This window comes from Dipodomys ordii, unplaced genomic scaffold (genome assembly GCF_000151885.1).
Source record: "Dipodomys ordii isolate 6190 unplaced genomic scaffold, Dord_2.0 Scaffold37, whole genome shotgun sequence".
Classification (NCBI taxonomy): domain Eukaryota; kingdom Metazoa; phylum Chordata; class Mammalia; order Rodentia; family Heteromyidae; genus Dipodomys; species Dipodomys ordii.
Window position 1 is genome coordinate 5256942 of NW_012267253.1, and position 15413 is coordinate 5272354.

The 15413-nt window shown below is 38.1% G+C and overlaps 2 protein-coding genes across 4 annotated transcripts in view; one reads left to right on the plus strand and one right to left on the minus strand.

Moving 5' to 3' along the window:
* Prepl (prolyl endopeptidase-like) overlaps nucleotides 1–13833 on the minus strand; it is a 33753-nt gene extending 19920 nt beyond the window's left edge. Inside the window, exons 1-4 of one of the 3 annotated variants that reach the window (XM_013017972.1) lie at nucleotides 13719–13833; nucleotides 3207–3329; nucleotides 1073–1139; nucleotides 353–559 (exon numbers count right to left, since the gene is read on the minus strand). In XM_013017972.1, the coding sequence (XP_012873426.1) occupies nucleotides 353–559; nucleotides 1073–1139; nucleotides 3207–3281 (349 nt within the window). In that variant the 5' untranslated portion in view covers nucleotides 3282–3329; nucleotides 13719–13833. Of the gene's footprint in view, nucleotides 1–352; nucleotides 560–1072; nucleotides 1140–3206; nucleotides 3330–11953; nucleotides 12208–13718 lie in introns of those variants that run through there. The other 2 variants (XM_013017970.1, XM_013017971.1) reach the window with 2 other exon arrangements.
* Nucleotides 13834–14035: 202 nt separating this feature from the next.
* Camkmt (calmodulin-lysine N-methyltransferase) overlaps nucleotides 14036–15413 on the plus strand; it is a 350451-nt gene continuing 349073 nt past the window's right edge. The window contains exon 1 of the mRNA XM_013017890.1: nucleotides 14036–14491. Coding sequence (XP_012873344.1) covers nucleotides 14354–14491 — 138 coding nt within the window. The 5' untranslated portion in view covers nucleotides 14036–14353. The remainder of the gene's footprint in view (nucleotides 14492–15413) is intronic.

Below are 15413 nucleotides of genomic sequence, written 5' to 3' on the forward strand. Positions count from 1 at the left end.
ACACACACACACACACACACACACACACACACACACACACACACACACACACACACACACAGAGATAGATCTGTGGTCCACAGGGAGAACATACATTAGGCATTCACTTTCCCCTTTATTCACATGGGCAAAAAATAGTTTCAAAAGTGTGAACATTTCTCTTAGTGTTGCCTTTAAGACAAGGAAGGTGGGGGGGAGATCGGAACAGATGGGAAGGGGAAACAAAGGAGGAGGCAACAATGCTTGATAAGAAATGTATTCATTACTTTGCCCATGTAATTGTAACCCCTCACAATTAAAAATAAATGCCTAAAAAAAAAAAGACACAAGTATATTTTGGTTGGTGACTTACCCAAACTAGACACATTTGGGAAAGAAGCTTCCATTACAGGCTGATCACTAAGTTTTACAACTACACAGGTAGATGCTTCAGATTCCTCAGTTCTTATCTTGGCAGCCACATATTTTTCATCTGGAGCAACTCTGATACAGTCAATGAAGGGCTGGTCTAATTTAAGTTCTTCCAAGTTGAATAAAACTTCATAATTATCACTGTCTGCTGCATAAAGAAAAGTGTGGGAAAAAAATCACAAAAATATACATAATATAAAAACTATTTAATATTTAAAATTAAAATCCCCCCTCTATCAAAGAACATATTCTACTTTCATTCAACAATGACAACAAACATAAACTGGCATTAGTTATTTAATAATATTCTATGCATTTGATACTATTCTATGCACTAACCAAGATATTGTTTGATTGTATTATAGTGTAGTCTACTATCAGAGCTTAAAAAGTAAGAGAATACAAATAGCATTGAATAATTCATGTGGTGTGCCAGGTGTACTACTATCTCAATTTCCACTCTCCTTGATAAATGCCTGCCAAATTTTAAGTGTAGCTATTAAATATGTTTTAAACAAACTCAGACACTTAAAAAAAAGAAAATTCAGAAATAATCTTTAGAAAAGTCTTCTTTATCTTTGAGAAATTACTATTAAATACCATATAAAAATTGTAAAACATCAAAAATCAGAGCATCTTGAAGAAAAAAACCATGATATACCTTCCTCATCTTTGGACCGAACCAAGCAACAGCCTTCTTGATAATAAACAAAACCACCATGTTTAATCTGACAATGAAAAGAAACATGATTTACTTAATAGCAATTTAATGATCTGAATGCTTCAAATAAAAAATCATCTTTTATAATAAGAAGATCTGTTTAAGTACAGGAATGAACATATATGAAATATAAAATCATCACTTTTTACAATATAGTTAGATAATCATTTTCTTATGTTCAGAATCACTACAGGGGTTTCTGAAACATAAATAGAAAAGTCATAAATCCATGAGACAATGCAAAAGATACAAACAAAATACTATAAACTAAAGATATATAAAAAATGTTGATTCTTATGTATGTATAAGCCATGTTAGGTATAATTTGAGAACATGTGCTATCTATAAAATGAGATTCAGTTAATAGAAATCATGTAGCATCTTTAAGATAATCCAAAATAATGCAGAGAAGAAAACTACTCCTCAAACTAGCTTGAAATGAAGTCAGTACCTTTCTGCTATTCTTTCCTTTAAAATCACAGTCATTATCAACTGAATAGTCTTGACTTTATTTAATACAAAGTATTATTATCCTCTGTGTGGAGATAAACATAGTCTGACTCTGGGAAATGAAATACTATCAAATATGAGCAATATTCTTTTTTTTGGGTCCGGTTGTGGGGCCTGAACTCTGGGCCTGGGCGCTATCCCTCAGCTCTTCAGCTCAAGGCTAGCGCTCTACCACTTGAGCCACAGCGCCACTTCCGGCTTTTTTCTTTTTGTTTTTTCTTTTTGCTTATGTGGTGCTGAGGAATCGAACCCAGGGCCTTGAGCATGCAAGGCAAGCGCTCTACCACTGAGCCACCTTCCCAGCCCTGAGCAATATTCTTGACTAACACCTACATCTTAATTGCAACTGACTGATTTATGTGATTTCTGATAGCTTAAAACACATTATCTGAGCCTGGTGCGGGTAGCTCATGCCTGCAATTTTAGCTACTCAGGAGGCTAAGATCTGAGGATCACTGTTCAAGCTTTCCTGGGCAGGATCGGCCGTGGGGCTTGAACTCTGGGCCTGGGCGCTGTCCCTCAGCTCTTCAGCTCAAGGAGAGCACTCTATCACTTGAGCTACAGCACCACTTAGTCCATGAGACTCTTATCGTCAGTTAATCACAGAAAAAACCAGAAGTGGTGCTGTGGCTCAAATGGTAGAGTGCGAGCCTTGAACAAGAAAGCACAGGACAGCACCCAGGCCCAGAGTTCAAGCCCTAGCAGTGGCAAGACAAGAAAAAGCAAGGAATGCATTATCTGAATAACCTGAATCTGAATCTGTATGTGTGTGTGTGTGTGTGTGTGTGTGTGCACACGCACACATGTGCATGCATGGAGATCCTGGGGCTTGAACTGAGGGCCTGGGCACTGTTCCTGAACTTTTTTGTTAAAGGCTCATGCTTTTTTGTTAAAGGCTCACTGGGAGCCATAGCTCCACTTCCAATTTTCTGGAGATAACAATCTCAGATTTTCTTGCTTGAGCTGACTTTAAGCTGCAATCAGATCTCAGCTTCTTGAGTAGCTAGGACTACAGGCGTGAGCCATCAGCACTCAGCTTGAATCTGGAATTTTTACTTTGTGGTTTTTACTTTGGATTTTTCATTTCTAATATTTATTTATAATCTAAGGCTCTGTTTTCTAGTTTTATTGACAAATTTTCAGAGTTCAATCTACATCAGTTGAATATTTATGACTGGTAACTACAAAATAGTTATATAGACACTTGGCTTTAATGAATTAGTTTTTCTTATTAAAACAGACAGAGCAAGCAGATACATTTCAAATAATAAAGAAATAAATGGTTTCATTTGAAGTTTTTTAAACTTGAAAAAAATTAGAACTGGCTGTTCCTCCAAATTAGAATATATTATACTTTGAAATTTACCTAAGGTTTGATTTTGACATTTATTTATAAGACATACCCTGCTTACTCTTTGCTGTTTCAAAGTTGCCAGCATAAGGTAAACACCATGTAACTGATGTGGGATTATGCTTACACATTAAAATTGTGTTTATAAATTAAAATTGCATTTTAATGGGCAAAATATTTTATCTTTTTACAGAAAGATACGATATATCCTACCTCTGCATTGATTATTTCATATTCTTCTTGTGGCTGTGTTTCTAATTTTGTTCTCACTTTTTCAAATGCATCCATGTTTTCTGTAAGGGATTTTCCTTTTTCTTGCTTAATAGGCAGAAGATCCTAGAAAAAGTTTTGTTGGTATGATCAAAATATTTAGAATTAGGAAAAATACCTTTACTGTTTAAAGATCACAATGTTAGATCTATATGGGTTAATTAAATGCTAAATATATTTTTGTTTGTCTTTATTAGTATCAACTAATTGCACAAGAATGTTTCATTTAACATGTTTATTGATGGATACAATGCATCTTGATGGTCATCCCCCCTCCATTCTTCTCGTTCTTCCCTTTCCCCAACCAATCACCAGGGTTTCTTTGTTCCATATTCACACATGTTCATAGATTATGACCATATTTGCTCTTCTTCCCTCTCTTTACCTGCTTCCCTCTCCTCAATGTTTTCCTTAAGCTCATCAATAAAATGAATCTGTTTTTAGTTTAAAACTATAAACAAAGAAAATAAGGTAGACACTTGGTTATGATTTTAAGTGGCTAAGTCCTTAAAATGCAGAAGTACTCTGGAGAATATCTAGATATGCTGCAAGAAAGAGTCATACACAATTAAAGAGGAAAAGAAACTCTGCACTTTTACATATTTAGTAATAAGGAATGAAAGGTGGGAAAAATGCAGCCTGTTGAGTTTATAAGTATTGAAATACCTCTACTAGTAGGTAATTATTGAAGAAAGAGGAAAACATCTTTACTGATAGATAATGATTGTTAATTTTATTTACAATCACATTGATTATCACTCAGTTTTCTTCTAGTAGAGATAAAGCAACCCTCTCCTCAAAAATGTCTTACAAAATAAACTTCCTTTTTACTTTAAAGGAACAACTCACTTTATAATAAGAAGAAAGGGGAATTGGCGCTGTGGCTCAAGCGGTAGAGCGCTTGCCTTGAGCTGAAGAGTGCAGGGACAGCACCCAAGCCCAGAGTTCAAGCCTCACAACTGACAGGAGAAGGAGAAGAAGAAGAAGGGAAAATTGGAAAATAACTGACCACAAGTAAATACACAGGTGAAAGATTAATAAACATTGGATTTTACTCAGCATATCCAATTAAGAGCTTTAGTTGACCTGTGCTAAGCAGATAATTATCACATGAATCTTTACAATTTGAGTAAGGCAAAACTTAAAAAGTCATATAAACAGTGGTGGTCTATAACTCAACACTCCAGTAGTTTGTCTTATTTAAACAAAAGAACTCTAGTCAGCAATTTCAACTCTTTAGCTCTCTGCCAAAGATGAGAACTGTTGCGGAGATTTGTGCTAGAGGAGGCACTAAGCCTACTAGAAATTGACTGCAGAAGAATATTCATGAGTCTTAACCAATATTGTAGAGAGTGAACGTTATAAATATAGCTTCTAGTGCAAATTTATAATCTAAAATTAAATACATGAATAAAACAAAAAAGTAATGGATTAAATGCAAACTTTTTTTTTGTGCCAAGTTATAAATTTTGGAGTGCTTTACTGAGCTAGAGAAACTGACTAGTGATAATGATTGATATGGTGATTTCAATTATTCACCCTCTACATCTAATCATATTGTGAAGTTTGTAGTACTTATTTGAAGTCCAAATATGGAAACTCCACTAATCATTTTCAAATATTTCTACATAGGATATTTAAAAGTAGTAAGATATAATGTATTAATAGTGCTCTAATAACACCCTTAAACATTACATTATACATCAGAACATTACTAAATATGGGTTTGTGTATTCTGTAATCCCTATTAATATCCTGCCTCCAGGATAGTTATAAACAGTATCTGCAGCTTCTAGCATATTGAATATAGGTCATAGAGCCAGGCTCTATCAGTTTAAAAGACCCATTCTTACTGCAAACCATAACTAATACAGGGCTAAAAGCAACATAATTTATATTCCTAATTAACTTTTTCTTCTGGCATAAATCCAAATACATTAAGTATATCTGAACCAAAATAATTGAGAGCAATAGTATTCTTTGACTGTCTTAATGAAATTTATAGAAGGTTACATGTAGACTATAATTCTGTTAGTGGCAAAAAGTAGTACTCTTTCAGAGTGGCTCACCATATAACTACTTTAACAATGAAAACTGTTATAAAATACAAGAATAAAATGTGTAATTTTATTATGGTAAAAATGTTGAGCTCTAAAGACAAAATTAGAAAGACACTGGATAGCCTTTTAGTCAAGATGGTACCATTAATAAATCATTAATTCCAAATATAGATCGATAAGGTTTGGGAAATCTTGTACCAGCAAGTAGGGAAGAGCTCAAAGATTAATAAAGACATGATAATATGATACAAGGTGGCAGTTTGAAGGGGTTCCTTCTAATCACATTAGGGATAATTTAAGCATAAAAAATAATTAGGATGCGGGGTGCTAGTGGCTCATACCTATAATCATAGCTACTCAGGAGGCTAAGATCTGAGGACTGTGGTTCAAAGCTGGCCTGTGCAGGAAAGTCTGTGAGACTCTAATCTCTACCAAACTACCAAAAAAGCCAGAAGTGGAGCTGTGGCTCAAGTAATAGCCTTGAGCACAAAATCGCAGGGACAGCACCCAGACTCAGAGTTCAAGTACCAGGACTGGCAAAAAAGGAAGAAAAAAGAAAAAAATTAGGTCTATAGTTGATTATAATACATTGAAAAAATTAAAATATACAAGTAAATGAGAAACAAGTAACCCCTAACATAAAAAAAAACATTAAAAATGACTAAGGACAAAAAGGATGGTGTTCAGTATATAATACAAGCAAATAAATGCAGAAAATAGAATTAGAAATTAATCATTTAGAGAGCTCCAGTGACAAAAATCATCAACAGTATTTAAAACAATTATGTGAAAGAATATTATAGAATATAACATTTGTACCATAGTAAAGTATACTCTACAGATTATAAATTGCTTTCTTAAGCATCATGGTACAGTTGATCACACTTTTCCTTAGCATCCACAATGCCTCATTCTCCTTGTTTTTCTCCCATTTCACTGGACAACCCCGAATCCTGTGCTAGTCTCTACTTAACTCTGACTTCTCAACATTGGCATGCCCAGGGCTCAGTTCCTGGATTACTTCTCTTCTTCAGTCTGCTCTAAATCCTTTGATGAAATCATCCAGTCATGACCTTAAATGCTATTTATATGCTGAACACTCCCACATTCACCACTGTAGTCTGAACCTTTCCCTAGAACAAGTAGCAAATTGTGTATCAAACTCTGCAAGATTTCACTTGGATATCAAATAGGTATGTTAAAAAAATACACAGAACAGAACTCCTAGTTCCCTATATACTCCCTTTACACAACTCCCAAAACAAACAAACACACAAGCACAAAAAAAGCAACCCTTTTGTCTACTCAGTCCTTTCTATTCCTGTAAATGACAAACTCTTCCCAGCTGCTTGCCTTAAAGGCTTTAAGAGGTTGCCTCTCCTCTCTCATCTGCCACCGACACGAAATGGCTACATCCTTTCAATTCTATATCTAGAATTTAGCCACTTCTCATACTGAGACTTTGGTACCATTCTTGTGGCCCTACCACTATCTCCTTCTTAGATTACTGCTAAAACCTTAAGTGTTTTCTCAGCTTTTGCTCTTGCCTTCTAGGCTATTATGGACAAAAGGCCTAGAATGAGACTAAAGGGAGATGATATAACGTCTCTATTTGAAGTAGTTTCCCATCTTACTTGAGAGGAAAAGTAAGAATCCTTATAGTGTTTTACAAGTTTCTAGTGAATCCTCTTGATTACTCTGCTGACCTCATCCATTAAAATATTACCCATTAATATTATTTGTGTAAAAATTACACAAAAGTATGGAAAGAATTAAGGATAATGGAATATGATCAAGTAAGTAAATAACTACTGTAGGTTAAGCATCCTTTATCCAATATGCTTATGATCAGAAGTGTTTTGAAATTTGGAATGTTGGGACAGACTTCACTGGTTGAGTATCTCAACCTAGAAAACCAGAAATGTTATTTTAGAGTATTTCAAATTTCCAGTTTAGGGATGCTGAACCTGTAATATACTTCAACTGTGTCCACTTACTCCCCACATGGGTCAACAAGTTTCTTAAACACATTAGGTTTTTGTGTACCTCAGTTTCTGAGAACTTGCTGAGTCCTGTGGCTTATTGCTAAGAAGTTTTATGTTTGTGTGTGTGTGTACAAATACACACACACACACACATACACATACACATACCACACACATACATATTTTTTTTGTCGGTTGTGTGGCTTGAACTCTGGGCCTGGGCACTGTCCCTCAGCTTTTCAGCTCAAGGTGAGCGCTCTACCACTTGGGCCACAGTGCCACTTCTGGTTTCATGAAAGTCTCAAGGACATTCCTGCCTGGGTGGCTTTGAACCCTGATCCTCAGATCTTAGCCTCCTGAGTAGCTAGGATTGATTACAGGTGTGAGCCACCGACACCCAGCCAGAAGTAATATATTTTTTATTTCACTCAGACCTTTCTTTATTTTCTCCTCATACTGCTCCCACCATGTAGGATATAGGAGTATGAAGGTAGACATTTTGGTTTATTCATTGCTACAGGCCCAATGCAGAGAATTATGCATAGTAAGTATTTAACATGTATTTTCTGAGTTGAATAAAATAGTACAAAATATAAAATTGAAAAGAACCCTTATTCAACAAACGATTATAGGGCTGGGAATATAGCTCAGAGGTAGAACGCTTGCTTAGCATGCTGGGTTTCATCCTTAACACTGGTTAAAAAAAGAAAAAGGAAAAAAAGACATTATAAAGCAAAAAAGATGAAACAAATTATGAATATTTGTCACATAAAAGACAAAGACATAAAAAGACATGGAAAGAATTCTAATGAATCAGTAAGAAAAAGGCAAACAATGGCCAATAAACAATTCAATAACATAAACCAAAAAGGTCAATAAGCATATGCAAAATGCTTACTCTCATCATTAATCAAGGCAATGAAACTGAGCAAGACTGACCTATTATTTACTTGTCAGAGGCAAAAAGATAAAGGTCTGTTAATATTAAAATTATTCAGAATGCAAAGTTCTCATATATTCTTTGTTCATATTGGTGTCACTAATTTGGAAATTAATTTGGCCATAACGTTAGCATGTGTACACAATCAGGAATTCCAACTTTATGTATATACTTAACACACACACACTTTGTTTTTTTAAAATGCAAAGCACAATGTATCCCGTGTGTGTGTGTGTGTGTGTGTGTGTTAAGTTTGGAGGTTGGAAACAACTTACATGTTTGTCCTAAGAAAATGGATTATGTATATAATAAAATGAGATACTGCTAAGAATGGCTACAGTAAGTGAACTATAGCTCCAAAAAGAACTTCACATTGGATTGAATTCATCACTAAGATGTCTAGTTTCTAAATACATGTGCACTGTCAGTGGCAAGTTAGAATTTCAGAATTACCTGAGGTACTTAAAATTAATCACAGAAAAAGCTGGAAGTAGCACTGTGGCTTAGGTGGTAGAGTACTAGCCTCGAGCAAGAAGGGCTTCAAGGACAGTACCCAGGCCTAGAGTTCAAATCCCAGCACTACCAAAAAAAAAAAAGAGAAAAAAAATACATATAAATTAAAATATATAAAATATATACAGGCATGAACCACTGGCACCTGGCCTTGAACAAGGTTTTTAAAATTGAGTAAAACAATTTTTATCCCAGTGTTAGTGGTACCTATTACTCTGTATAGGTTAAGGTAGCAGGACTGCTTGAGCCCAGAGTCTAAGAGCAGCCTGGGCAACAAAGCAAGATCCTACTCATAAACAAAGAAGTTAACTAACCAACTAGCTAACTAAGAGACTTTAAGGCTCAACTATAGAGATTCCATTCAGTAGACATAGGTGAGATCTAGGAATCTGCATTTCTGATAGGCTCCCCAGGATTTCTGATATATACCTACACTGCAGAAGTTTGCATTTGTCAACCCCAAACATGTATGTGCTAATTTATTGCTAAGATAACTCAGAAAGAGGTATTATTTCTTGGAGAACCAAATTGAACCTTGGTGTTCTCTAAAGGCTGAACCAAGAAAATAAGTATTTTTTCAGCCAAGAAAATAAATATTCCTGATGAGTACAAGTCACACCAGTCATGGCTACTTCTTTTACTTTATAGTATTGCTATTATACAAGTTACCTTCTCTTGTTCTTTAGTCAATTTATAAAGGTCTTTAAAGAGATACATTTACTTTTTTGCCCCTTTTCCCCCCACTTTACTGTAACTTCTAAGAGTGGACACAGTTGCAGTTCAGTTGACACTTGCTGAAGGAAGAACTACATTCTTGTTTAGGGCATACTCACAATAACAGGAAAATCCATAAAACCGCTCCAGCTTTTTGATCACATAATTTATCATAGAGAGGATGGATGATATACAATGTGCAAAAACAAGACTGCTTTACAAAGTTAAAAAAGTTTACTATAACAGCTACTATTGTTAGTCACTGAATCAAGCTATACACTGTAGGAGTGGTAATCTGAGAGAGAACTGAAGAGTTGCTTCAGGTACAAACAAGGAAAACAGTGAATCTCATTTAGAGTGTGAGCTAATCTCACAGCTGCTACATTGATAGTAATCTCCACCTACTATTTATAAACTATGTATATAGAATATCCTCTAAAGAATATAAACTAAAGCTGGGCACCAGTGGCTCAAACCTGTAATCTTCATTACTTAGGAGGCTGAGATCTGAGGGTAACGGTTTGAAGCCAGCCCAGGCAGGAAAGTCCATAAGACTCTTATCTCCAATTAATCATAGAAAAAGCTAGAAGTGGCACTGCAGCTTAGGTGGAAGAGCACTAGCCTTGAGCAAAAAAGACTATGGGAATAGTACCCAGGCGCAGAGTTCAGGCACCGGGATTAGCAAAAAAAAATAAAAAATAGAGAAAATAAAATAAAATAAAACTATCCTGAAGATTCAAAATTTAGTCTAGTAGGTATTGCTGTATTAAAACAAAAATAAAAATTAAGTGCAAGAGAAGATAATATATATCAAATCAGTATAAGCCAAGAGAAGAACAAAAGCTGAATAAAAACTAGAGAAATGAAGTAAAATAAGATGCAAAAAATTAAAAAGAAATAAACTGCCCATGTACCCAGCAAAAGATAAACGAATAGCAACTTCAATAAAACGTGGATTATATATGTAAGAGATTATCACTATAAAAAGAGAGTAATAATACAGGAGCTGAATATGATCAAAGAACATCATATCCATGTATGAAAATACCACAATGAAACCTCCACATTGTTCAATTAATATGCATTAATAAAAATGTGCAAAGAAAGGAATGAAGTTCTGAAATATTCTAGGACATAGGTAAATCTTGTATATTCTTATTTATTTAAAATAAACCAATCAAAAAAGGAAGTATTATATGTATCTATCTAATATGCATGAAACAGAAAAAATTCAGTCAGAAAATAGATTAGATGTACAAGGGCCTGAGGGAAAGTGAAAGTATTTCTCAAAGAGTATACTTTGGAGGGGTACTAACAGGGTTTTGGGAATACTGGTGGTTGTTGCAAAACATTATGACTATAATACCACTAAGTTCTACATTTAAAAATTGCTAAAATAACAAATTTTATAACATATATCTACATGCAGTATGTACAATAAGAGAAAGCCAAAACAAAGCAAAATAAAAATCAGTATGCAGAAAAACAACAGAAATCTGAAATTATAATATCAAAATATGCAAAAATATTGCAGAATATCATGTGAAGTGTGTGTGTGTGTGTGTAGGTATGCGCTAGTCCTGGGGCTTGAACTGAGGGCCTGGGCACTGTTCTGAGCTCTCATGTTCAAGGCTAGTGCTGTGTACTACTGTGAGCCAAAGTGCCATTTTGGCTTTGTGGTAGCTACCTGGAAATAAGAGTTCAAAGCCAGCCTGTGCAGGATGGTTTGTGAATATCCTGCACAGGCTGGCTTTGAACTGTGATCCTCAGATCTCAGCCTCCTGAGTAGTTAGGATTACAGGTGTGAGCCACTGACATCTGGTTCCCAAACGTAAATTAAGGAATTTAAGGAACATAAGTAAAAGTTAGGGGCTGTCAAAGAGGCAGAAGCAAAAATAGCTTAATTTAAAATAGATAGGATGACCATATACTTTAACATCTTAACTGTCTTTCCTTGAGAGGAAAGAGGACTATTAATAATTACACAGGGACAACAGGTGTAGAATGACCCAGGCAAACTGGAATTTGTGGTCACTCTATGAATAAGAATAATCAAGTCCTCAAAGTTGAGTTCAATGCTCGATGGTACAATAATCTGAGTGTCTTTCTAAGAGTAGTCAAAAAATAACAATTACATGTCTTTTTATTTTTTTACTGTAACATAGAGCAATAAGCATTATTATTAGGTTTAAGACTATAAATTTGATATTTTAGAAAGTTTAGAAAGCAGAATTATAGTTTGAAACACATTGGCAGCCATATGAAGGAAGTCCTGAGTTGAATCACATTTTATGAACTTACATTTTAATATATTACATTTTAACTCTTTCATACTTATATTTAACTACAAACAACAGAGCTCAGAAAACTTTAAAATCAAATTAGAATTACTGAGAAAAAACTGATATCTTACCCATTCTTTAGACTAAAATTAGTCTTATGACCTATAAATAGGTTAAACAGTTAAACAGTCCATACCTTACATGAGAAGCTCCGACTTGGGATGTTTCTTGCTAACTTTGGTATCTTGGGTTTATTTTGCAGACACTTGGTTAGGTGACATGTTCTCAATTTTATTCTACCATAATAATGATCAGCGTAGATACAGTGATTCAAATGCTTTTTCTGCATGTATTTCCCAAGGTGAGGAAAACTATACTTCAGTGCTTGGAGAAATAACTGGGTCTTCTGCTGCATGGTATCAAAGTCCCTGGTTTATGCTCCCTTTAGGGCTGCCAGCACGTGGATGATTTTATATACATATATGAGTATACAGTACTAGGTTCTCAGAGCATCTAAGATTGTCTGGTCTTATCCCAGGGCCATGTACACCTTAGCTACAGACAGCTTATAACTTACACCGAATACATTAAAAAAAAACCAACAAATTTGTATGAGTTAAAGTTTCATTCAAACTTCTTGGCAGATGTGAGTTGAAAGTTCATTTATAAAGTCAATTTTACTAGGCTGAAGCTATGCAGCACTGATTCTGGTACACATAGGGACAAACTAAAACAAAAAACAGAAAACAAGAAACAAAATAAAAATTTGCAAGTAAGTGCAGGCTTAATGGGGAATCTTAGTAACTGTTAGTGCTTTAAAAAGCAAAATAAGTTTGATAATAATTATAAATGTATGTTTATAACTACTTATTAAAGAGAGATTAATATTTGTTGAGTGTTGACTATGTGCCAGATGCTTTTTATCTACTTTGTCTAATTTAAACTTCATATGTATTCGATGAATTAGCTGTCATGATGCTCATTTGCTATGTAAGCAAACTAGCTTTGGGAGGTTTGAATATATGTCCATGTCACTTGGACAGTTGTGTGCAGGAAAAAGTCCAATCTGGTTTGGCTTCATATCTTGGATATAAACTAGTGGACTTTAACAGTAAAAGAATAATAGACTTTTAAATTAAAAAAACAACAACACTGCAATAGCTCAAATAAAATGTGAGGCCATCTCTGGTTTCTGCTGGGAGGTAGGTTCTTTTTGACCTTGATTGCTAGCTAAGTAAAGAGTACAGAGATCTGGACTGTGTACTTTAACTTCATGCATCTTTGGGCCTCAGTGTCTTTATCTGCAAAACTAAAATAATGACACCATTTACCTTTTGGAGTGTTAAGAATAAAATGAGACATTTTGTGTGAGGATCTTAGCCTGGCACACAGTAAACGCTCAACAATATTAACAAAGGAATAATCTAGGTATGTAGCACACTGTTGAAGGTAATCATGGAATTCATCTATAAGCTCTCCCTTGATATTATAGCACAGTGTATCAAATTTGCCCAGGATCTGATCCCCTCCCCCTTAATCTCTTATGTCGCAGCAAATTAAAGGGCAAGTAGGGATCGGAGAGCAGCAGTGACACAAACAAAAATGAAAGCACAGGCCCTCCAATGGACCATACCTGTCTCTAAGGCCTCAATCCACCCATCTCTCATCGGCAGGGAGTTATCAGTTTGCAAGCTTAGGGATGGGAGGGCTAGTAAAATGAGTGTTCCCAGGAAAACCTATTCATTTTCACATGGAACATTACACCCTAAGGATATGGACATAGCTCCAAAATGTCCATCGGGGAGACAGCAAACGGTTCCAGACACCATCCACTGAAGAGATGCAGGTCAAAAAGGGGGAAGCCGGGGAGGCTAGGTGCGGAGAGGAGGGTTAGGAAAGAGACTTTACCCCGCCACCACCCCCCCCCCGCCCCCAACCCCAGGACATTTTCTCATACGTACGAAAAGTGAGGGTCTGGCTCCGGTGACAAACGTGCGAAGACAGGCGGGCGGGTCCGGGGTTCTCAGGGAGGACCGCGAGTCACCCCAATCACGTCCACCTCCAGTCTGCGTTCTGCACCAAGCAGAACTACAACCTACCCCGAAGCGCCAGACCCGGTTTGCAGCACGCCGGTCTACGTAACCCCAATCCAACACGAGTCTTAAGCGTATTTCGCCATCTTTATTGTGGTCATAAATAGGGCTTCCCCCTCTCTTCCCCTCCTCTTGGGACTATTTCACTTTAACCGATATAGCTTTTTGGTTATCTGGAAATTTTATGAGCTCGAGATGAAGCAGGAAAGAATAAAACAAGGAGAAACACCGTTACAGTAGCTCTGCCACAGCCCCCTCACGCTCCTGCTTGCCCTTACTTAAGATGGCTATCCGTAAACTGGTGCAATGTAGTGACGGCGCGGCCTTGGTTGCCAAGGAGACGCGGATACCGGAAATGCGGTATTCGGAGAGGGTGCGCATGCGCGCCAAGGACTCTGGCGAGAAGTCCGGGCGTCACAGGTCCTGACAGGGAAGAAGTTGCCAGGTCCTGACAGAGTAGAGCTGTGGTCACAGCACCTCCGCTTACAGGCGGCTCCAGTGGGATGGAGTCGCAAGTCGTGAACGCCGGGACAGGCGAGACTGAGCAAACCGCGGTCGGGGATCCAACTGTTGGCCGAGCCTCCCGAGACCCCGCAGTCTCGACCCCCCTGGGAGCCGCGCGGTGGAAGCTTCTGAGGCAGGTAAGGAGAGTCCGCCTGCCTCACCTCCGTCCCGGCCACGCCCCTCCGTGGTACCGCGGAGCCGGCGGCTCGCGGGCTCGGCCGCCCGGGGCGTTCTCCGGGTCGCCGGAGCCACCGGACGAGCGCCCCTTGGCTCTTTGCTCAGGCATCCCCGCCGAAAGGGAGGACTCTGGAGGGCTGGTGGGGAGCGGGGCAACCGTGGCTGAGCTCCCGACAAAACTCCAGAGGAGCCGGGGGGCCGGCGCTCGTCAGGACGCGGCTCCGGCTCGCGGGTCTAACCGCCGCCCCCTCCCGCGGCCGCGGCCGCGGGCTCCTCCTCCCGGCTTCGGTTTTCCCGCCTCCCCGCTTTCGTACGGGGGAAACTCGGTCACGGCTCCTGGGGCTGGGCGGGGACGCGGCGCCGCGCGTGGGGCCTCGGCTGTCCGCGGGTCGCGGAGTGCCGGAAGCCGGACGCAAGCCCTGTCTTCGCTCCCTTTCCACGCGGTGTGAAAGTTTTACCCTGTAGTTTGAAGGGATCGGCGGGATGGCTGAGCGCGTTGCGTTTGTTGAGTGTCTTCTAGAACTTGCGACTTGCTGCTGTTCTGATAACTTCCCTCGAGGGCAGGCTGGACAGAAATTCTGATGTGTGCTCCCTGGCGGCTCCGTCCCGTCGTTGGGGACGAAGGCTGTGGATGGTTTGGTTTTACATCCTAGTGTCACGCCTCTGCCTCAAGTGTGCTGCTGAGAGTCCAGGCTCCCCTTCTGACTGCTGTAACTGGAGGAAGGGTTTCCCGGCCCCGGTAACCCTGATGTGCTTTTAGTCGTCGGGGGATTAGTTCGTTTGCACTGTTCTCAAGTCCCAGGCAGTGGTAGTTTACTGCTATTAGGGCATATCATTTAAGTAAGATTATTATTATTTTACTGGATTGGCAGGCTTTTGAGT